The following is a 22,394-nucleotide window of genomic DNA, read 5'->3' as shown; positions in this document are numbered from 1 at the left end:
GTATTTTATAGTCTAGTGTAGTTTAGTTTGTCCCCACCTCAGGAACTATGTCTATTCCCAGAGTTCCAGGATTTAAGAACCGTATCTCCTGCCCTCCCGCATCTTGGTCAGTAATGACCACCAGTACTACCTTTACTGTCTTGTGGAGTCTTATATCTCCACTAAGTGCAGCATCTGCTGCTCCTTCCCTCTCTGGACCTATGAGAGACGAGAGCTCCGACTGAGGAAGAACCTCATGGAGAAGGCCATGAGACACAAGTCTGATCCAGGCCAGAGGAAACCTTGTGTACCTTGGCCTCAGTCTGTGAGTAGCACCCTTCTAATAGCCATGATCAGAGGCCATTCAGACTATTCTCAATTGCAGCAGAAAAGACTCCATCAGAAAATGGTATTTAGCAAAATGGAGGCGTTTCTCTACGTGGATGCAACAGAGCCAGTTATCCTCAGAAAAAGCATCTGCTATTTTATACTACTTTCTTACCCTCAAGATGTCAGGATTGTTCATTAGCTCACTGGAGGTCCACTTAGCTGCAATCAATGTCTTCTATTCTCCAGTAGAGAGCTAATCCATTTTTAGTCACCTGACAATAGTCAGATTTCTGAAGGGTCTCACTAGGATCTTCCCTCCAGTAGCAGTGCCAACATTGCAGCGGGACCTCAGGCTTGTACCTATAGGCGCCAACTCTGTGGGTGCTCCGAGGCTGGAGGACCCATGTTAAAACCAATAGCTGGTGCTCAGCACCAGTCAGCTGTTTGGCGATGCTCCCAATGAGCTAGTTGGGGGTGCCACCAAACAGCTGTTTGGTGGCTCACGGAGGGGCTTGGGGGAGGGCAGCGAGTGGCAGGCAGTCAGGGGCCTCGGAGAGGGGTGCAAAGATGTGGAATGGAGGCAGGGCCTTGGGGAATGGGACAGAGTGGGGGCAGGAAGAGGTGGAGCAAGGGCAGGGCATTGGGGGAAGGAGCGGAGTGTGGGCGGGGCCTCAGAGCAGAGCGCGGGTGAAGCACCCCTGGAGAAAACCAGAAGTCTGTTCCTGTGCTTGTACTGTCAATACTTACTGGGCCACCCTTTGAACCATATGCCATATGCCTGATGTCCCATCTTTCCACGAAGGTAGTCTTTCTTCCCACCATCACAGCAGTCAGCAGGTGAGTGAACTGGGGGCACTCATGGGCGACCCACCATACACCACGTTTCATAAGGAGAAGGTTTCCCTTCACCTTCACCCAAAAATCACCCCCAAGGTAATTTCTGAGTTTTTCATGTGAAGCAGTCTCTTCGCTTGCTGGTATTCTTCACTAAAACTCATGCTTCTAATGAGGAGAGGAGATTTCATTCCCTTGATGTCAGATGGGTTCTAGAGTTCTGTGTGCAAAGAATGAAACCAATTAGGAAAATTCCTAGACTATTTGTCACTATAGCAAAGCATTCTGGGGGACCAGCTTTTCTGCTCAAGGACTCTCTACATTGATATCTGTGTTGCTCTTTGTAATCAGTTGGCGCATCTCCCTTCCACGGACAGGCTGAGGACCCGCTATACTAGAGCACAGGTAACATCAGTAGCATGTCTTCGAGAAGTACCTATACTGGACATTTGTAAGGCAGCAGTCTGGAGTTCCATCCATATCTCTCAAAGATAACATCTTAGTCCAGGCATCTTTTGCAGATGCAGCAGAGGTGTATTACAGACTTCTATATTGACTGCATCCTTGCACCACCCTCCTCTTTGAATACAGCTTACCAGTCACCCACATGTGGGGTACACATAGGGACCAGCACTCGGTTACTCTACCTGTAACTGGAAGTTCTTCAAGATGTGTGGTCCCTATTTGTATTCCACTTCCTGTCCTCCTTCCCCTCTGCTTTTGATCCTCTCGGATTCACAGTAAGAGGATTAATTGGAGAGACGTCCATCTGCACTGCCATGTATGCCCTTGGTATGAAGAAACTGCCCATGTGTGGACTGACAAACTCTACTTGCTAGAAATCTTTGATCTCCGACATATGGAGTGTGTGTACCCATGTATGGAATATAGATAGGGACTACACATCTTGAAGAACCTCCAGTTACAGGTAAGTAACCCACATTTTTCTCCTTGTCCGTCTCAGAAACTTTAATATATAATATAGCAAGTTAAGTATTGTGTAAGCTAATGAGCATTCAGTATGCAATAGGCTATTTGTTTTCATTAGCTCAGCGTTCCATTGACTTTACTTTTACATTACTTCATAACCTTAGCCTCCATGCTAAAGAGTAATAGTTAAACACTCCTCTCTGTTGTGTTCCATAGAGAACAAAAAGGGTGGGAAAACAGTGAAAGGGGGAAATTACATTCTCCCTCTCTCCTCCTCCTTCAGTGTCCCTTTCCAGTGAGTTCGCTGAAGATCAACTGCACAAACAGTGTATAATTAGGGTTGGGCAGGTTTGGGGAAGTATATTGTAGCAAAGGAATCAGCTACTGTACTCAACACGTTCTCCCAGCAACTTTCTAGAAATACTATGAGAAATAAACAGCAGAAAGTAGCACTATTCTGAGCCTAAATAAATTCAATTCCATGCCGCCTTCTACTTTCAGAGGGTCAGGGTTAGAAAACAGGCCTGGCAGGATAGATCTTGAGTGAGCCGTTCTGCTGTGTGTATGAGCGAGCATGCATTTGCAAAGCCAGTGAGCAGCACAAAAGCCCAAGCACATGGGACATATTCCATGGTAATCGAATTTAATTGTCCAGAGATCCTGTGACGCCACATGCTTTAAAGACCTCTCTGTGTGGCATCAAACTAAAATTTGAGGAGTACTTTTATCCCCATAGCACTGGCTTTTCTGTGTGAGAGCACGATTTAGCTCCTCAATCTATGTTTTAGTTAAGGAGGGGAAAAAACAACAAAAATAAACCCACATACATTTGAAATCTTTCTCTTATTTGTATTTTTTATTATTGCAGCTCATCTGGAGAAATTTGAAATACCAGTAAAAATTCGTTTGAGCCCTGATCCTTGGACCCCTGAGACTGGTCTGGTGACAGATGCCTTCAAATTAAAACGCAGAGAGCTTACATCACACTACCAGATGGACATTGATCGAATGTATGGAAAAACAAAATAATTCTTTTCCTGCGCTTCTTTGCTACAGTGAGCTCGGATCAAATAGGAAATACTTGAATCTCATGTCTCAGTACTTGAGACCAACACACAAAAACACCATTCCTCATTTTCAACTTAAACTGATAACATCAACATCGTTGACTGTCAGGATTAGTAAAATGTTAAGGCAGCAAACTTGTGTCTGTCTCCTTCTTTCCAGTATTCTCTGCTATCCTGTCAATAATTGGATTTTCCTGAGTTCTTTTGGGAAACTGTGTGATTTTTGAAGCCTCAAGTTTTTAAATATCATTTATAAATCCTGTATAATGTTCGGTTTGCAACTTTTTAAAGTTTGGATGTACAGGCAGATAACTTGGCTATGTAAGAAATGGTTATTCTGGGGGCCTTTTTTATATAAGTATTTAAATATAAAAACTTATTGATGTTGTGAAATTATGTAATCTGAAAATGCTTATAAATCAAATCACTGTTGGACGGAAGACCAGATTATTTTGTTGCTGTGCAATTGTTCTTTGTAAATTTAAGAAAGAAAAAGTCTGACATTCTGACTTATGAAATACACCTGAAATATGTGCCTGATGGTTGATCCTTAAATATTTTATTTTTTACCTGAAAAAGAAAGGTGGGCATGGCACAGCACTGTATATAAGCAGACAGCCCTGGAGAATATGTTGTTTGAGGCTTTATTAATGCAAAAGATGCTATTTAACACACCAAAAGCTACATCTGTGAATAATCTGTCTAATATTGAAATTCACTTTTAAAATATCTTCAGGCCATTTTGTACAGAAGTTATATTGTTTAAGATTTGTGAGAACTTTTAAGTGTTAAGTAAAATGAATTCAGAAAGTTTGGCGGGACTTTAACAAAATCATCTCTTTTCTCATCAGTCTTACGTACACAATTCAGGTTTTCCGTTTTGTTGCTTGTAAATCATTGATAACAGTCATGTTCAAACCTAGCTGCAGCCCAAATCTTTTGGAGGGAAATTTCTTAAAGGCCCAAAATGTCCCATTAGGTACCAGTTGGAAGTGGGCACTTAACTGCCATTTGTGCCTTTGAAAATCTTCCCCCTAAATTAATAATTTAATGTTTTTGTTTATCATCTTTTTTTCTTTGAAGGCAGATGTCTGAAGTATTGTACGTTAAGAGTCATATTTATTTTACTTGGTTGGTTGTTTAATTGTTGCACCCAAATTCTTGATTTAGTTGATTATAAATAGTCCTGTGAAGCTTTCATTTCCAGAGTTCTGGGTGCTAGCTAGGTCTAAAGTGAGAGCCTCTAGATTGGTTTCAGATATGTATTTTATTATTAGTTTTTTAATATATTAATTTAGAGAAAATATTCTGATCAGGGTCACATGAGAACATGGAAAGGCATACATCAGTAAATTTTGTGGTGGACCAGGTATTAAAAGGGCTTTAATTTGCTGAAATTTCTTTCCTCATAGGGTGTATGAAATTATAATGTAAAAAGTCAGGTCTTCATGCTTGCTTGATGCAATAGTTTGATAACAGAGCATTGGCTGTACAAAAGACTTGCAGTACCTAAAACCAACCTTTTCTGCTGTTAACATTGGTAAAGCTTTAAGTTGGGAGTTTTAGGAGATGGTTTCACACAAACTCTGATGAAAAAGTTAATTCTGAAGTATATGAAAATTGACACTCCTTGTTCAGTTGTATCGGAGACCAAAGTCAGGTAGGTTCCCTGTGCTGGTGAAAGCTGAACGTATCATACCTAGTTTCAGTCACTTAAATAATGGAAGAATGAGCTGTATTTTTAATAGCTCTTACTGGATTGCCATGGATTTGCACTGTTGTTGGTGCTGGAGAACTCTCTGGACCTTTTGGTGAGGTTTGGTGTATTTAGTCAAATAGAATTGTCAGAATTAAAAGGGGTTCAAAATCACATTTGTATGAGTAATGAGGCCGTTGTAATCCAGGCTATACATGATCTGAATCTTAAAGAAGTTATAAACACATGGTAGATATATACAGATAAGACTAAATGTAGGTTGCATCCGATGAAGTGAGCTGTAGCTCACGAAAGCTTATGCTCAAATAAATTGGTTAGTCTCTAAGGTGCCACAAGTACTCCTTTTCTTTTTGCGAATACAGACTAACACGGCTGTTACTCTGAAACCTAAATGTAGGAAAGTAATTGATTGAAGAATGGGAGCACATGAACTGTCAAGTTCAAAGGAAAAGTGTCGTCATGTTTTAGTTATAGAAAAATGTTTAATAAAATATAGATTTGCACTCTGTCAAATGGCATCAAGAAGCAATAAGGTTCATAAATAGAGCCTGCATTTGAAGCAATGATATACTTTGCTTAAAGTTGCAAATGGCTTTTTTGTGATCCTAGAAAAACAAAAATAATCCAAAAAATGGCTAACGTAATATGGCCAGCATCTTAAGACCACTTGTACTCTGTAGTGTATTAATAAAATTCTAAATTTGATTAACCCAGAAGAAGAATTCTGAAAGAAATAGTATTTTAAAGTATGCTAAGTTCTTAAATGCACTTTGGATAAATCACAGAAATTAACAGATGTTTTAACATTAGTTTGGAAACAAGTCTTCACTTTCCTTCCAGCTCTGCCAGAAGGTTGAACTGTAATCTAACTCTGCATCTGTTTTTCAGTCCAATTTTCTTTTCTGATGTACTTTTAAGTTGATGTAGACAAATAGTTCCAGTTTCTGTTGAGATCAGATTGGTTTTGTAAAAGATAAAGCTTTTGTTTCCTCTACGTGAAAATAAACCGGTAGAACAATTTTAAAGAGAAAAGGGCCTTTGAATTTTTGGATGGGCCTAAAAAATATTTTTTGGTAAGTATTATTATCCTGTCTCAAAGATGGGGGAACAAATGGCCTGATCCTCTGAGGTTCTGAATATCTGCAACTCCTGTTGAAGTCACTTGTTGTGGGTACTCAGATCTTCTCTGGAGCAGGCTCTAAGGCAGAAAAGTTACACTAAATGACCAGGGCCACAAAAGGAGCCTGTGTCATAACTGACATTAAAATGCACGTGTCCCTTGTGATTGTAGTCCATCGAGCAATGATATCTCTTGCGTGCTTGAGCTGCCACCATCCTTTCATCTTGTGATCATGGGCCATGCTAGCTGCTTAGCAGAGGAACAATTCAATTAGGAGGCGGTTCATGGGAATCCTAATGGTAGCAGTCAACGTGATGCCAGACTCCAATTATGAACTGGTCTGGGGGGCTTTTTTCTCAGCCCTCAAAAGTGAAAGAAATCTAGCAACCTGATGGAATAGATTTAGCCTCCACATTTTCAAGGTTCTCATAATAAGAACATGGGGTGGGAACTGCCGCTGAGAGTCTATTCTGGCCCTAAAAGTTGGCCTTTGAAAAGAAGCATCTTGACAAGAAGCAATTTAAAATTCCTAAAATTCTGAATCTGTGGGATAGTAGTGATCATTAGCTACTTATCCCCATGTGGAAATGTGCATAGCTATGAATTTTGAATTGCAGTATAAAAGAGGATTAACTGACCTAGTAAGAACCAGGACTGAAGATGAATAGTTGGCACACATCTTCTGGTGTTGGTTTTTGAAATGTTTCAAGACTTTAGACTGACACTTCAATCTAGATGTCACAAGTGTTCTTTACAGAGAATAAACAAAGCTTGTTTGGATGTGGTTAGGAAATTAAAAATTAGAGGTCAGAAAAGACCTGGCAAGTTTATTGATGCTGTTACTATTGCAGTTTACAGAAAAATTGACTGTACCTCAAGGGGAAGCTGTGTCTTCTCAGCAGTAAAACATTTTGCTGAAGTTGAAGTTCAAAGCGGTGTGCAATTGAAACTACAAATATAGCACATAGATATGTGCTAACAAGTTTATAAATAGGATGAAGAGAAATGTATGGAATTGAAACCCTACATAAAAACATTCTACAAAGCTTGTAAATTTAGGCAGAAACTGCCACAGGGGATAAGAGTCCATGGAAGTAAACTTTTATATGTATGCTGCTGAAATTGGCAAGCTTTTCTTCTGTATTAGAACTCCACTTAGACCTTGTGTTGCAGCATTTTTTTTTTTAATAAATGTGGTGTATTCATTCGTTTGAGCTTGTAAGAAAATTGTATACATCTGTGTCTTCCATACTGGTTAAGAGGAGGGGTCTCCTTTTAAGTTTGAACACATTAGACCAGTCTGAAAATGTAATTGAATGACCAGTTGTATAATACTATAATTGGTTATTTAATGCAAACTCATTTTCAATGTAATCTTGGTTTGGTTGTTAATGTGAACTGCCTGAAAAAGTGTATATCATAACTGATTTATATTGTATGAATTATTTATTTGTAATTGGACATTAAGTTTCAAAAATAAAGAAAGATAAAATTGAGTTTCACAAATTAAGCCTCGCACTTCCTGTTCTTCACCTTTTCAGGGTGTTGTTTTTTTCCCCCCACAAAAAATCATTCTGGACCAGAACCATAGCTGGTGTAAATTAGGGTCCCTCCATTAACTTGGTGGAACAGTATACTTGTCCATCAGCTGAGGACACATCTAACCCTTCACATATAAACTATGTTCTTGCCGCTTTTAAAAATGGTAATGAATTAAGACCATTGAGAATGTTGCTATTTTCAAAGGGGACATACTCTGAATTTTTCTCCTTTTGTTGGAAACCTTTTTGCACAAGTGTGTGACATACTATAACATTCCTGTCTTCCTCTAATAATTTTTCCTTTTCCCTCTTACATTTTTACTGTCTATTACATTCAGACCATGCAAACTTATTTTTATAACAATACTTGTGTTGTTGTGTGATGCTGACATTTAGTATTATAACACTCTGCTTGGCAATTTCTAAATGATACGTAAATATCATCTTTATTTCTTGTATTTCAACCTTGGTTGCAATGATTAATTTTACCTCTTTTAGACCATATTATGGTACCCATTGTGTTGGAGGGCTGGAGTGTCGTAAATGAATGCAATTATCTGGAAATCAGTTGCAAAGATTTGAGTCAATCTCAGATACTATCACATTTATATTGATTACATGGCAAAGGTTCAGGCTGAGGGCCGGAGTGTCAGCCATGTGAACTGTCTAGTTTTAAACTTGGGGGTGAGTCTACTAGCCCTATATTTCTGCATTAATCACAGTAGTATCTTGTTGCTGTAAAGCAGTAGTTCTATTATTCTTCATATTGAAATGCACCCACTCTCACAGTAGGTTTTTAGTCTCCATGGACCTGGTGGGACAGAATGATCTCTGGCTGAATGCTAAGCCCTTCCTGATGAACAGACAGCCCGTTTATTTTGCCTTCATCCGTGTGTGAGATGCCAGACTCCTCCTGGTACACACTTGTATTCAAAACCTTCAAAGATATTTCTAAAGCTGGAAACTTTTAGTTTAAAGTAATTCTAGATAATTTGACTTTAATTTTCCTAAGGCCCTGCAGCAGCAAAACTCTCTGCAGGATGCTCTTTGAATGCTAAATTCAATAAATAGAAGTGAAGGACTGTAAATTATTGTAGAAGCTAATCTAACTCTGGGTACTAAGAAGGGATAAAGTATTAAGTAACCCTATGGAAAGCTTAATTTTCATAGGGGTGTTATATTAAGGAAACTGCCAGGAGACGGACAAACGTGTGTAGAAAAATGGATACAAGAATAATGGATGAGTCGAGCACATACAACTGGAAGTCTACTTTCCAGTGATCTAGATTTAGCCTCCACATTAGCTAACAAAAGGTAAGGGGTAAAACACAAATGGCTTAAAATAATAAACCAGAAATGGAAAAAAATTGGAAAAATATTGCAGATTTATTAGGATAAATAAAGGAATTCTGACAACCTGTGGTAGGGGTGTGTGTGTGTGTGTGTATATATATATATATATATATATATATATATATATATATATATATATATATATATATATATATATATATATATATATATATATATATATATAAATGAGAGAGGAAATGCAATTACTAAAACTACATAGTAATAGACTGCGAACAATACCAGGGTACATCTATGCAATTGTCTGTGAAGCATCTCAGGCTATGTCCACGCTGCATTTAAAAACCCACAGCAATGAGTCTCAGAGACCAGCTCTACAGTCTTGGGCTTGTGCGGCAGTGCTAAAAATAGCTCTGTAGCCATTTGGTCTCAGGGTGTCTCTGGGGCTTGGAAGCCCAGGGAGGAGGATGGGCTTCAGAGCCTGAGCTCCAGCCCAAACTTCAGTGTCTACACAGCTGGTTTTAGCACTGTAGCACAAGCCTGAATCTGTAGACCTGGGCTCAGAGACTCATTGCCGCAGGCTTTAAAACTCTGTAGACCTATCCTCAGGTACATTTACTCAGCAGCTGCAGTTGTGCTTTCCAGCGTGGGCAGGGAGCCGTGCTGGCTTTGCTCAAGTTACATGGTAAAAATCACTGTGTAGCTGGAGGTAGTACTGGTGGCAGCTTGGGCTAGCCGCCTGAGTACAAACCCACCTAGACCCCTTAAGTACGTACTCAGGCGGCTAAGGCCAAGCCGACACCTGTGTTGCCCCTGGTTTCACTGCTTCTTTTTAGTGTGTCTGTCTACCACAGCTGGCAAGCACCTTCCCAGATGCAGTGTGAACATAGCTTTCCTATGCTTACGTGAATCCAGACTTAACACAGTTAATTAGCTCTTTTGAAAGCCTTCGGCACCTTCAGTGTATAACTGGTTGAAATGCAATGTACTGGCTCTTTCAGGCCAGAGGGTGGAATCTTAGGGTATGTCTACATTGCAATTAAAAACCCGCGGCTGGCCTTTGTCAGTTGGCTTGGGCTACGGGACTGTTTAATTTCAGTGCAGATGTTTGGGCTTGGGCTGGAGCCAGGACAAGTGGGAAAAGGAACTCAGCCAACCATGGCAAGTTCTGGGAAGGGGAGGGCAGCATATCAAGTGCTTTCTTTCCCTGTACTTGGCAAGTCCCTAGCAGGAGAAGGACTTCTTGCCTGCCTGCTGACCTCTTCTAGTACTGAGTTTGGACCTTTCCTCTTGAGCTATCTTCCAAGTTGTGCAGGAAGACTGGAAACTGCATCCCAGCAGAGACTCTGTGGTGGAAAGAACTTTGGCGTGAAGGTTTTTCTTTGAGGTTTGTTTATTTAAAAGCCTTTGTTGCCTGTTTGAGTACAGTCCGTGAGGGTGATTTAAAGGGCCAGCTGGGAGAAACCAACTCAGGGCCACAGCCTGCTATGCTGGTTAGTGTGCTATAAACCCCTCAGTTGCAGATCAGTCTGGTTATGTCACACATACAATTATATCACAGCATATTGATTCTAGGTAATAGTTTTGCAGATTTTTCTGCTTTATAATCAATGCTTGGGACTCCTATATATACATCATATCTGAGTATCATATCAGTATCATATCATATCAGAAAAACTACTCTTAAGCCTAATTGGTGAATCTAAGGGAGCCTGTCATATGCACAGCAGAAAAGAGACTTTTTTTCTAGAGTATCCTACAATTAATAAGTGCATTTTTCTTTAAACCAACAAAATAGTTAAAATGAAATATAAGCTCCAGCACCATTATGTGGACTGAAACAAGCCAATCTAAAAAGAAGAGATCAGAGTGGTAAGAACAGCTTTCTAATAATCCAAGATTATCAACACTGTACTGATACTGTGATGGTGTCTCACGTCAATGTTAATGTACTAGGATTCAGCAAACAAGCACATGTATACAAGGTCAGGACAATGCAGGGACCGCAAACACAGTTACAAGTGGGATAGACAGGACTGTGCATGACCATTGCAGGCTCTTGTAACTTTGATTTGCATGGTTCATGATTTTCACTGTGAAGCAATGAGATTCTTTTCCCCAAGAATCAGGCAGCACAGACAATACTGAACAGGCTTATTCACGGCACCGGGAAGACTGATAAACAGCTTCAAAAGTATGGTGTTAGTGACCCATTATATACTTTTTCTTACCAATCCATTTGCCTTTATCTTGTACTTTGTTTCAGAGAGCGAGTGTGAGAGAGAGAGAGAACACTTAACATGACAATGACAGGAGCAGAACATACGCATAGAAACCATTCTGATTACATCAATTATCTATGACTACCCTTAAGGTGAAGTGGTGGGGTGGGGGTGAATGTTCACATATATCCGGAGAGCTGTGGAGGGTTTGTACTGCTCTTCCTTACTGAGAGGCCGAGTTACTGGGCGGACATCTGACCATTTAAGTTATCAAGTGTTTACAGCTGCCATTGTCCTTGGGCCTCTGGTATTTCTACTTGTTAGTTATGTAGGTTTCTGCCTCAGCTGCTAACTGAATTTTTAATTCTTGCCTAACATCACATAATGTGTTAATGTGCCTTGCTGCAAAGCAGTTAACGGCGACATGACACATCTGCCATCTCGCTTTGATGATGTTTCCCAGATGCTGGAGTCAACCTGACATGCTTTCAAGTCACTCCACTGTGAAAATGGGTGCCTTGCTTTAGCTGACAATCAAATATGACTTTGGGTATTCTCGAGTCAGCCATAGGAACAAGAGGCCCACACCAATGCCACTGAGCTTCTATGAGCTTGCTTTGAATTGCAGACATCTAACAATTACCCAAGGCCAGCTGTGCATGTAGAATGATGATATACCTCCAGTGGAATGATAGGGGCATCAAATAAGCATTTAAAAATAAACTGATACTGTACTTGCAATATCTGTAATCACATAGCCCATATGAAGGACCTATTCAGGCTGCAGAGCAATAAAATAAATATGGAAACTTACTGGAGCACACACATTCAGTGAGTTATTACACCAGTGCTGACAAAGCAAATATTCCTCTTTCCTTCCGTAGCCCCACTGTCTTCTCTCAGCATTTTCCTTTGCTCTAGTGCTTTGACATGTGTGAAACATCATCTGTGATTTCTGTAGTGACTTGAATGAGTCACGGGTGAGAAGGAAACTTTGTAACCAGAACGTACAATGCATGACAAGTAGATGATACATCACCTTGTTCAATAATTTCTCATAAGAAAAAAATGGAAAAGCAGAAGATTGGAAAGAGAAAATTTATTCTATCATGTATTGGGAATAATTCATCTAAAGTCTGGGAAATGATTGGTCCAAATGATTTGGAAAATACTCTCAAATAATGACTCCATTCCCTGAGGTCAGAGTCTGTTTGAAAATTGTTCGAATCAAAAAAGTCCTAAAGTCTTAGGATTTTAGTTTAACAAATTTTATTTTCCCAGCTAAACTTTTCATAGTCAATAGACTTCAGGTTTCAATGTATTCAGAGACAGAGCGGAGGGATTCACTGGACTAAAGCACAAATGTCTCCTCTGTCCTTCCCATCCCAAAGCCTACTGAATTCAGTGGAAAGACATTCCCATTGTCTTCAGCAGCTTAGATCAGCTCTTGGAGTAGCTAAAGGAAGTAAAATAAGAGCTCTTCAAGTATTTCCTGTACAGACTGATATTCTTGGGATGCTCCTGCAAATCCTACATCTTTGCTAGACTCCTTTGTCTGTCTGTCCATGTGGCCTCCCTGTCTGTCCATCACTGGCCTGATGAAGGCAACAGTCAACAGGGGGCACCAGAGAAAGGAAAGAGTGCAGGCTCGCACCCAGCCAACAGGAGGCACACACGAGAAGTGAGAGCACTACATCACAGAGAGGAAGAAGGGACTGTCCAGGAGACAACAGGATTTTGGATAGGGAAATGGAGGGGAGAAGATGAGCAGAGCTGACATTGAGCTGCTGGTCTCTTCTTGCTGGGTCTGGGGGAAGTGCTTCCCCTCACATTCAGTAGACACAATCTCACTGACGACCTTTGGCTTTTCAGACTGGTACTTCTCAAATGAAGAGCTAAAAATAAGTTACCAGAAAGGAAAAACTTTTGGAGCAGTAGGGCTGGTAGCTTGGTTTATAAAACAGCTTCAGGAACAAGTCCACCCATTTGTGTCTCTTCCAACTATGTCCAAAGAAAGAGACTGGAATAAATATGATAAGCAATCCCAGTGCTGGATACTGAAAGGATTCTCAGATCCCTCTTTGGGGAGCTATAGTTCATCAGCTGGGATATTCCTGTCTGACAAACCAAAGGCTATTTGGCAGAACAAAAGTGATAGTGAGGGGAAGCATGTTCCCCCAAAGCTAAGGAGCAGGATTGTGTATCGCCCTCCCCACAACCAGACCTACCTTATATCTGTTCTTATCTGTTCCCACAATTTTGGCATTCCAACTCTATGGTCCTGTTACTGCTGATTTACCCTCTGCCCTCAAGACAGCCATTGACCCTTTCTGCTAAGTCCTCCTCCTGGGCTCACTGGAGTTCTGCACTGAATCTTGCTGATGAATTGGGGAGAGCGGGTCAGAAACAAGAAGTGGATGACTTGAGTAGAACTCCATTGGTAGCTCTTGGCAGGGAGCTACTTAATGTTGTGATGAATGAGGAGAACAGCATTGACAATGTTTCATTTAGATAATTCACACCAGCGTTCCATTGCATATGTGTACTGTGTGCACATGCAGCCAGTTGTTTCTAGGTGCTACGGTTCTTTAACTAGAGAGATCTGAAAAAATGGTGAGACACCATGACCCAAACTTCCAAAAGAACATTTTCAAATGCTTCCTCTAGAAAACTGCAAAATTTTATCTGCTGCACACAGAGAATATATACAAATTCAACAAGGCTGGGAGCAGCTTCTGTGTAAAATCTGAAGCTTAAATTCTCTTACTGATTGATTTTTAAAAGGGCTTTTATTCCTGCTTTAAGTGGAAAGCTCAGCTCAGCTTTAACTATAGAAGCTCTAGTATGTGTCCATAATATATAGTTAGTTTTAAAATGACTTCATGTTATGGAAATAGCACGGGATCAGTCTTCACTGGGAAGCAACACGATCAAGGGAAATGAGCTTAGGGTTGTGAGTCAGGATGGTCCTGAGTGCTCATCCTTGTTCTTTCAGGGACTTGCTCTATGACCTTGGGCAAGTCACTTCACTTCAATGCCTTGGTTTCCTCTGCTATAAAATGAGGATGTTACTTACTTACATTGCAGGGCATCATGAGGGTTTGTCAGTTTCATCAGTTTCTTCAGCACTTAGAAGATGCAAAATGCATTATAAATGCTAAATATTAGGCAGGATGATTTTATACTTAAGACATTGCACTGGGATTCAGGAGATCTGAGTTCAGTTCCAGCTCTGCTCAGGCTCCCTGTGGGACATTGGACAAGTCACCTGATCACTCTGTAAACTTCCTTTGTCTGTTTTGTCTATTTAGACGGTCAGCTCTTTGGGGCAGGGGCACACCTAGCACAACAGGGTTCTGATCTCATTTGGGGTGTCTAAGCACTACTGTGATACAAAGTAATAATGGTACAGTAGAACCTCTGAGTTACGAACACCTCGGGAATGGAGGTGGTCCATAAGTCTGAAAGGATTGTAACTCTGAACAAAACATTTTGGTTGTTCTTTCTAAAGTTCACAACTGAACATTGACTTAATACAGCTTTGAAACTTTACTCTGCAGAGGAAACATGCTGCTTTTAACCATCTTAATTTAAATGAAACAAGCATGAACACAGTTTCCTTACCTTGTCACGTCTTTTTTTAAACATTCCCTTTATTTTTAGTAGTTGATGTTTAACACAGTACTGTACTGTATTTGCATTGCGGATACAATGGTTTTTTTTGTTTTTTGTTTTTTGTCTTTGCTGCTGCCTGATTGCATACTTCTGGTTCCAAAGGAGATGTGTGGTTGACTGGTCAGTTCATAACTCTGGTGTTCGTAATGCTGAGGGTCTACTGTAATAATTTGTGCATACCCTTGCACTTAGCAACCTATTACAGTCAAGTTCAGAAGGTAGGTGTGATGATGTAGAGCAGAAAAGAAAAGATCACATTTTCCTCAGAAAGACTGAAAGTACATTCACCATGAACATACATCCACCACCAGCAAAGCAACTACAGACAGTGGAAGAACTCCATGCACATTGCATGGAAAGGGGAAAAAAAAAGTCTATTCCAGCCTGTTGGCCATTAAGTGCTGCCAAGAACAACAGCAAGAAAAAAGCCATATGCCCCACTTTAATCTCTAGTCTCTAAAAAGAATCCCCAAGTATAAATTGTTCAAACCATGTGAGTGAATTAAGATAAGATGATTAATAATGTATCCTGCTATGGGAAATGCAGAGGGTAAAAAGCAGATATCAAAAAGTGTGGGTAGCAATTAGGGGGAGAGTGAGGACTGTAGCAGTGAATAGAAATTATGAAACTGACCAAAAATTATTTTTTTCCTGTGGAAAATTTTTGTATGAAATCTTTTTTTTATTTATGTCCATATTTTTCTTTGAAACCTTTTTCACTGTAATTCTTAGATTTTTTGATGAAAACAGATTTTTTTTGGCTGAAATTTTCATTTAATCACAAAGCCATTTTCCATCTTTCAGCATTTTGATGGAAAATTTTTGAGCAGCCCCAATTCCATATAATAAGCTATATTTATAAAATCATACTAGCTAACTTTGGAAGAGGCCTATTAGATAGTCATGTCCATCCTTCTGAAAATAAAGGGCATGTAAAAACTTCTCTTAGATCTCTTTAGGCTTTCACACAGTTTCTAACATTTGACTCGTAAAGATACATAGATGGTTGAGGAGAAAGCAACATAATTCTGAAATATAAAAATTGGGTATAATAAGTGTCTGCAAAGGAGAATATCTCTGCCTACTACAATAATTGCACATAAAATCCAGCTATATCCCAAAGCCACCCTAGAGTCTTAGATGAAAGCACTTCAAAGAATATACTCCATGTTAATTAATATGGATTTTGTTGTAAAGCTGGACCTGAACTACAAAGTTCAGATCCAGACTTTTACTCCTGGAGGAATTCTGCACCAATATGCATGCATATATAATTAATGAGCCACACACATTTTTATTTTTTTGTGCAGAAAAAAACGTCTGCCAGAAAGTTGCTGCAGTTCTGCCTTTTGCCCACCAGAGGGTGCTGTGGTGATAGAACAGAGCAGCAGCTCCTGGCCAGCTAGGGAAGAGAGAGAGCCTGCCTTCTTCACAGTGCCTGTCAGGCCAAGTCAGGATACAGGGGCAAAGGACAACATAGGACTGCTGGGGGGTCAGACAGGGACACACAAAAGCTAGTGTGGGAGGACAGACTGGGGCAGGGGCTGAATGGAAGTGGAGGCACAGGCACAGGGGGAGGGAGGTGCAGGGCCACAGGGACACATGGGGATGGGGGAGGGGGTGCAGGGCCACATGGGGATGGGGGGAGTGGGTGTCTGAGTGGGGGTGGAGGGACACATGGGGATGGGTCAGATGTGCCTGACTGAATGGGAGAGGTTAGGGTCAGCCAAGGTCTGCATGGGGGAAGCTCCCTAACAATCCCTCTCCACATCCCCCCCCCCAAAACCTGCTCCATACATTTCCCACCCATACCCAAGAACCCTCCAAATTCACACCCAGGCTCCTTCTGAGCAATTACTTCTCTCTTCCTCAGCTCCTCCATTACCCCTGACTCCACTAAGCCTTTGCACTCCTTCTGAGGTGCAGCAGAAATATGGTTCTATTTTGTAGTTTAAATGAATTATTACTCAGAGTTCTGCATTAATATCCCTAGTAAGGAATCTATTTCTCAAAAAATATTTCCTGAATTTTTGTTGTTTGTTACAGACATATTTAATGCCAGGTATTTTGAAATAAATGACCAAAAATAATTTAAACTGGGGTGATTATATTGTTATTTTGAAAAATAAAAGATGCAGAATTTTGCAGAATTTTAAAATATTGTGCCCACAATTTTTAATTTTTTTGGCACAGAATTCCCCTAGGAGTAAAACTTTCCCAAAGGTCAGGGGAGTTGAGAGCAATGGCATTGGTCCAGACAGATACTATGTACAGTATAAGTCCAGTTATCCAAATTCCCTTTATTCAAAAATTCTAGTTATCTGAATCTATGTGTAGCCCTTTTAGTTAAATGTTCCTTTTTAACCAAACACCTGGTTATCCAAAGCTTTTTGGATAGCCCCTAGTCATTTGGGTCAATGGAGGTGTACTCTGTTCACAGATGTTCAGCTCTATCTACCTGCATAAGTGTATAAACTATAAGACTTCAGTATAACTAGTAGAAAGTTTGGAGGGAGCATAATTTTTATTAGCTGATGCAGGCCGAATACACACTGTGTATTCTGGGGTTTTCAAAGGGGCCTAAAGGAATTAGGTTTCCAGGACCTATGGAAAGTCAATGGGAATTGGATGCCTAACTCCCTTGGGCCCCTCTGAAATCCCACCCATGTTCACTTCCCTTTTCAGTTCTGGTCTGGTCAGATGAGCGAGAGTTCATGCACAACAACAGCATCAGGAAGGTCAGTGTGCCTAAATAGATGTGAGTGTATTCACATCCACTAAACTCTTGTGGCCAATTTGAAAAGCCACCTCCTTAATTTTCATAAGAGCTTCATCTAGCAATTACAGTTACTGAACAAATTATTACAAATCCCAATCTATTCTTGGATCATTCATAAATTGAAAAAAAGGGCCAAACCAGGCCAATAAATTATTTGCAACTAATAATTAGACCAGCTGAGCACGCACACACACACACACTCTCTCATGCATGCATGCATCTCCCCACCCCTACCCCCTTAGGTCCTCCACAGCCAGAACTTAGGAAGGGAGGTTTGGGGCAGCACATTATGTCAAGAGATTTGGGTAAGGTCCTCAGCTGCTGTAAACCAATGTGGGTCTATTCACTTTGATATAAAGATGCCAGTTTCCACCCGCTGAGGATCTGGCCTGTGGTTGGCACATTTTAACAAACATATTTTCTGGCCTTCTCCCCTATGACTCATGCAGATTGTCTGCCATGGGCAGAAATATAATTTGTGTGTGGGACAGGCATGTGGCTATAGCTAGTCTGTATGTTGGCAGCACTGATTTTGGAGAAACATAGATGCAAAGACATATACAGCTGGAGGTGAGAGCATGGCTGCATGGTTGGTGTCACAGGGTGGGCCTCAGTTTTCTTGACCATAAGATGTTGTTCAAGAAGAAGGACTACTGAGCAGAGATGGGGTCCACCTATCTAGGAAGGGGAAGAGTATCTTTGAATACAGACTGGCTAACCTCATGGACTTTAAATTAGGTTTGATGGGAGCAGGAGACAGAAACCTGCCGGTAAGTCCAAAACATGGAGAAGGGTGAAGGATTGGAATCTGGGTGCAATGTGGGAAACCAAAACAGGGACAAAGGAGAGATAAGATGGAAAGATAAGGGGAAAGCTAATGAACATTTTGTATGTCTGTATACTAATGCAAGAAGTATGGGGAATCAACAGGAAGAGAAAGAACTAGAAATACTAGTGAATAATCACAATTATGACATAATTGGCATTGCCAAACTTGGTGGGATAATTCGCATAGCTGGAATACTGGTATAGAAGGGTACAGCTTGTTCAGGAAATACAGGCAAGGAAACAAGGGAGGAGGTGTTGCCTTGTGTGTCAAAAACGTATATAGTTGAACTGAGATGGAGATAGAAGCGGGAGGCAGACCTGTTGAAAGTCTCTGGATAAGGATAAAAGGGATAAAAAACAAGAGTGATGTAGCAGTAGGGGGTTTACTATAGACCACCTAATCAGGAAAAAGAGGTGAATGAGGTTTTTGTAAAACAACTAACAAAATCGTCCAAAGCACAGGACTTGGTGGTGATGAGGTACTTCAAATACCCAGATATCTGCTGTGGGAAAATAATATAGCAGGGCACAGATTACCCAACAAATTCTTGGAATGCACTGGAGACAATTTTTTTATTGCAGAAGGTGGAGAAAGCAACTAGGGGAGAGGCTATTCTAGACTTGATTCTGATGAACAAGCAGAAATGGTTGAGTATTTGAAGGTGGAAAGCAGGTTGGGTGAAAATTATCATAAAATTATAAGGCTCACGATTCTAAGGCATGGTAGGAGGGAAAACAGCAGAATAAAAACATACTTCAAGAAGACAGACTTTAGCAAACTCCAAGAATCGGTAGGTAAGATCCTGTGGGAAGCAAGTCTAAGTGAAAAAAGAATTCAGTACAGTTGGCATTTTTTTAAAGAGATGTTATTAAGAGAAAACTATCCCAATACGTAGGGAAGATAGGAAGTATAGTATGATAGCACCTGGGCTTAACTAGGAGATCTTCAATGACCTGAAACTCAAGAAAGAGTCCTACAAAAAGTGGAAACTAGGTCAGATTATGAAGGATGAATCTAAACAACCAACACAAGCATGTAGAGACAAAATTAAAAAGGCCAAGGCACAGAATAAGATTAAACTAGCTAGGGGCAGAAAGAGTTACAAGAAAACTATTTACAAATACATTAGAAGCAAGAGGAAGACCAATGACAGGGTAGGCCCATTACTCAATGAGGAGGGAAAGACAATAACAGAAAATGTGGCAATGGCAGAAGGTTTAAATGCCTTTTTTATTTCAGTTTTCACCAGAAAAGTTAGCAGTAATTGGACAACTAACATAGTGAACATCAGTATAACTGCGGTAGGGTCAGAGGCTAAAATAGGAAAGGAACAAGTTAAGAATTACTTAGACATGCTAGATGTCTTCAGGTCAGCAAGGCCCGATGAAATACATCCTAAGTTACTTAAGGAACTGGCTGAAGTATCTTGGATCCATTAGTGATTATCTTTCAGAACTCGTGGAGGATGGGAGAAATCCCGGAGGACTGGAAAAGGGCAAATGTAGTACCTATCTATAAAAAGGGGAATAAAGACAACCCAGGGGATTATAGACCAGTCAGTTTAACTTCGGTACTCAGAGACATAATGGAGCAAATAATCAAACGATCGGTTTGTAAGCACCTAAAAGAAAATAAGGTGATAAGCAACAGTCAACATGGATTTGTCAAGAACAAATCATAACAAACCAACCTAATATCCTTCTTTGAAAATGTAACAAGACTTGTGGATGGGGGAGGCAGTAGATGTGATATATCTCAACTTTAGTAAGGCTTTTGGTACTGTCTCACATGACCTTCTCATAAACAAACTAGGGAAATACAGCCTAGATGAATTTACTATAAGGTGGGTGCACAACTGGTTAGAAAAGCATATTCAGAGAGTAGTTATCCATGATTTACAATCAAACTGCAAGGCATATTGAGTGGGGTCCTGCAGAGATCTGTCTTGGGGGTCCAGTTCTATGCAATGTATTTTCATAAATCATTTGGATAATGGCATAGAGAATATACTTATAAAGTTTGTGGATAATACCAAGCTGGGACGGGTTGCAAGTGCTGTGGGGAACAGGATTAGAATTTAAAATGATCTTGAGAAATGGTCTGAAATAAATAGGATGAAACTTAGTAGGGACAAATGCATTGAACTCTGGCTATGGGACTGGAGCAGCCAAATCCCATAGTCTACACTGGGGATGGTATAATCAATTGCACAAATACAAAATGAGAAATGACTGCTTAGGAAGGAGTATTGCAAAAAAGGATCTGGGGGTAATAGAGGACCACAAATGAAATATGAGTTAACTATATAATACTGTAGCAAAAAAACCAAAACAAAAAAAAAACCACACACGCACTCATTATTCTGGGATATATTAGCAGGAATGTTGTAAGCTAGACACTAGAGAAGTAATTCTTATACTGTACGCAGTGCTGATAAGACCTCAGCTGGAGTACTGCATCCAGTTCTGGGCACCACACTTCTGGAAAGATGTGGACAGACTGGATATAGCCCAGAGGATAGCAAGAAAAATAATTGAAGTTCTATGAAACGTGACCCACAAGGAAAGATTGAAAAAATTGGGTTTGTTTAGTCTGGAGAAGAGAAGACTAAGGGAGGACATAACAGTTTTCAAATACGTAAAAGATTGTTATGAAAAGAAGGGTGATAAATTGTTCTCCTTACTCACTCAGAACAGAACAAGAAGTAACGGACTTAAATTACAGCAAGGGAGATTTAGGTTAGACACTAGGAAAAACTTCCTAACTGCCAGGGTAGTTAAGCACAGGAAAAGATTACCTAGGGAGGTTGTGGAATCTCCATCACTGGAGGTTTATAAAAACAGGTGCCGTTAGACAATCACCTGTCAGGGATGGTTTAGATAATATTTCAGGGGACTGGACTAGATGATCTATTAAGATCCCTTCCAGTCCAACATTTCTATGATTTCTATGATTCTAAGAGGGATAACAACAGCCTTGTCTGTTTACTCTATGTAGTTGACATTCTTTAATCTTTATCCTAATGAAGGGAGAGTTATATAATGTATTTATCCAAGTTTTCATGCTGGCTCTGATACCCCTGTTTTTAGGTAAGGTCTCCCCACTTTATCAAAAGCCTTCTTGGTCAGCCTTAGGCTACACGTGCACTATAAGCTGGGGGTGCGATTCCCAGCCTGTGTACACATTAGCTTTCACCTGAGCGAGCACGCAAAAGTAGTAGTGATGCCAAGGTAGCACAGGCAGAGACCGTGGCAGCACAGGTTAACTGCCTCGAATACAAACCCACCTGAACCCAGTGGTTACGTACCTGGCGTGACTGGCCCATGCTGCCACTTCCTGCCCTACTCTAGCTGCTCTACTGCTTTTAGCATGCTAGCGCAGAAAAGAGCTAGCGTATGTGTGCGCGAGCTGGGAATCACACCCCTAGCTTGCAGTGTAGCCTCTGCTTAGTTACTGGTGATTCTCTTTCTGCCTCTCTAGTTTGGCGGCAGAAGGTGCTGCCCTTTTTCCGGGTGCTGTCTTTGTTTTTGAGGGAAAAGATCTTTATATTGGAAGATTTTCTTCCTTTTCCATGCATCTAGCTTGTGTTTATTTTTTTTTTAAACCCGGAATGTTTTGGGGTCACTTCCTCCTTGCTTATTGCTCCCCTCTCCACATGGCCACCATCTCACTTCCTCCCTGCTTGTCTGGCCTCTCTCAAGATGGTTGCCACCCCACTTCCTCTTCATGCACTCTCCAGATGCCTCCCGCCACCCTTCTTTCCTTAGCCACAACTGTGCATTCTGAATGGGTTTTGTATCTCATGGCACTCCTACACCATCCTTTTAGACTGTAGTGAGGGTTCAGTTAATTGGTTGCAGGCTTGCAGAGCCACTCTTGGCTTGTTGCGCAGACCCATTGGAGTTTGTTGCTGGATTTTCTCACCCTGAGGCTGCTCTGTGGGCCCTGGGATGTGCCAGCTCTCTATGTGCCTCCTTTTTCTTAGCTTACTACATGTTCTTCACTTATGCCCAGCTCCTTCCTCCCCACCACCACTTTTGCATAAAATAAGATTAAGCCA

At 40.6% G+C, this 22,394-nt stretch overlaps 1 protein-coding gene across 7 annotated transcripts in view; it reads left to right on the top strand.

Annotated features, from left to right (window-relative positions):
• The window catches only part of ACSL3 (acyl-CoA synthetase long chain family member 3), a 112,889-nt gene extending 105,406 nt beyond the window's left edge, over nt 1-7,483 (top strand). For all 7 annotated transcript variants that reach the window (XM_073359941.2, XM_073359944.2, XM_073359943.2 and 4 more), the window contains one exon: nt 2,942-7,483. In XM_073359941.2, coding sequence (XP_073216042.1) covers nt 2,942-3,102 — 161 coding nt within the window. In that variant the 3' untranslated portion in view covers nt 3,103-7,483. The remainder of the gene's footprint in view (nt 1-2,941) is intronic.
• The last annotated feature ends 14,911 nt before the right edge of the window (nt 7,484-22,394 follow it).

Source organism: Lepidochelys kempii, chromosome 9, assembly GCF_965140285.1.
Source record: "Lepidochelys kempii isolate rLepKem1 chromosome 9, rLepKem1.hap1, whole genome shotgun sequence".
NCBI classification, from domain to species: domain Eukaryota; kingdom Metazoa; phylum Chordata; order Testudines; family Cheloniidae; genus Lepidochelys; species Lepidochelys kempii.
The sequence above is the reverse complement of the archived record's forward strand: the minus strand, read 5'-3'. Positions and strand labels throughout refer to the sequence as shown.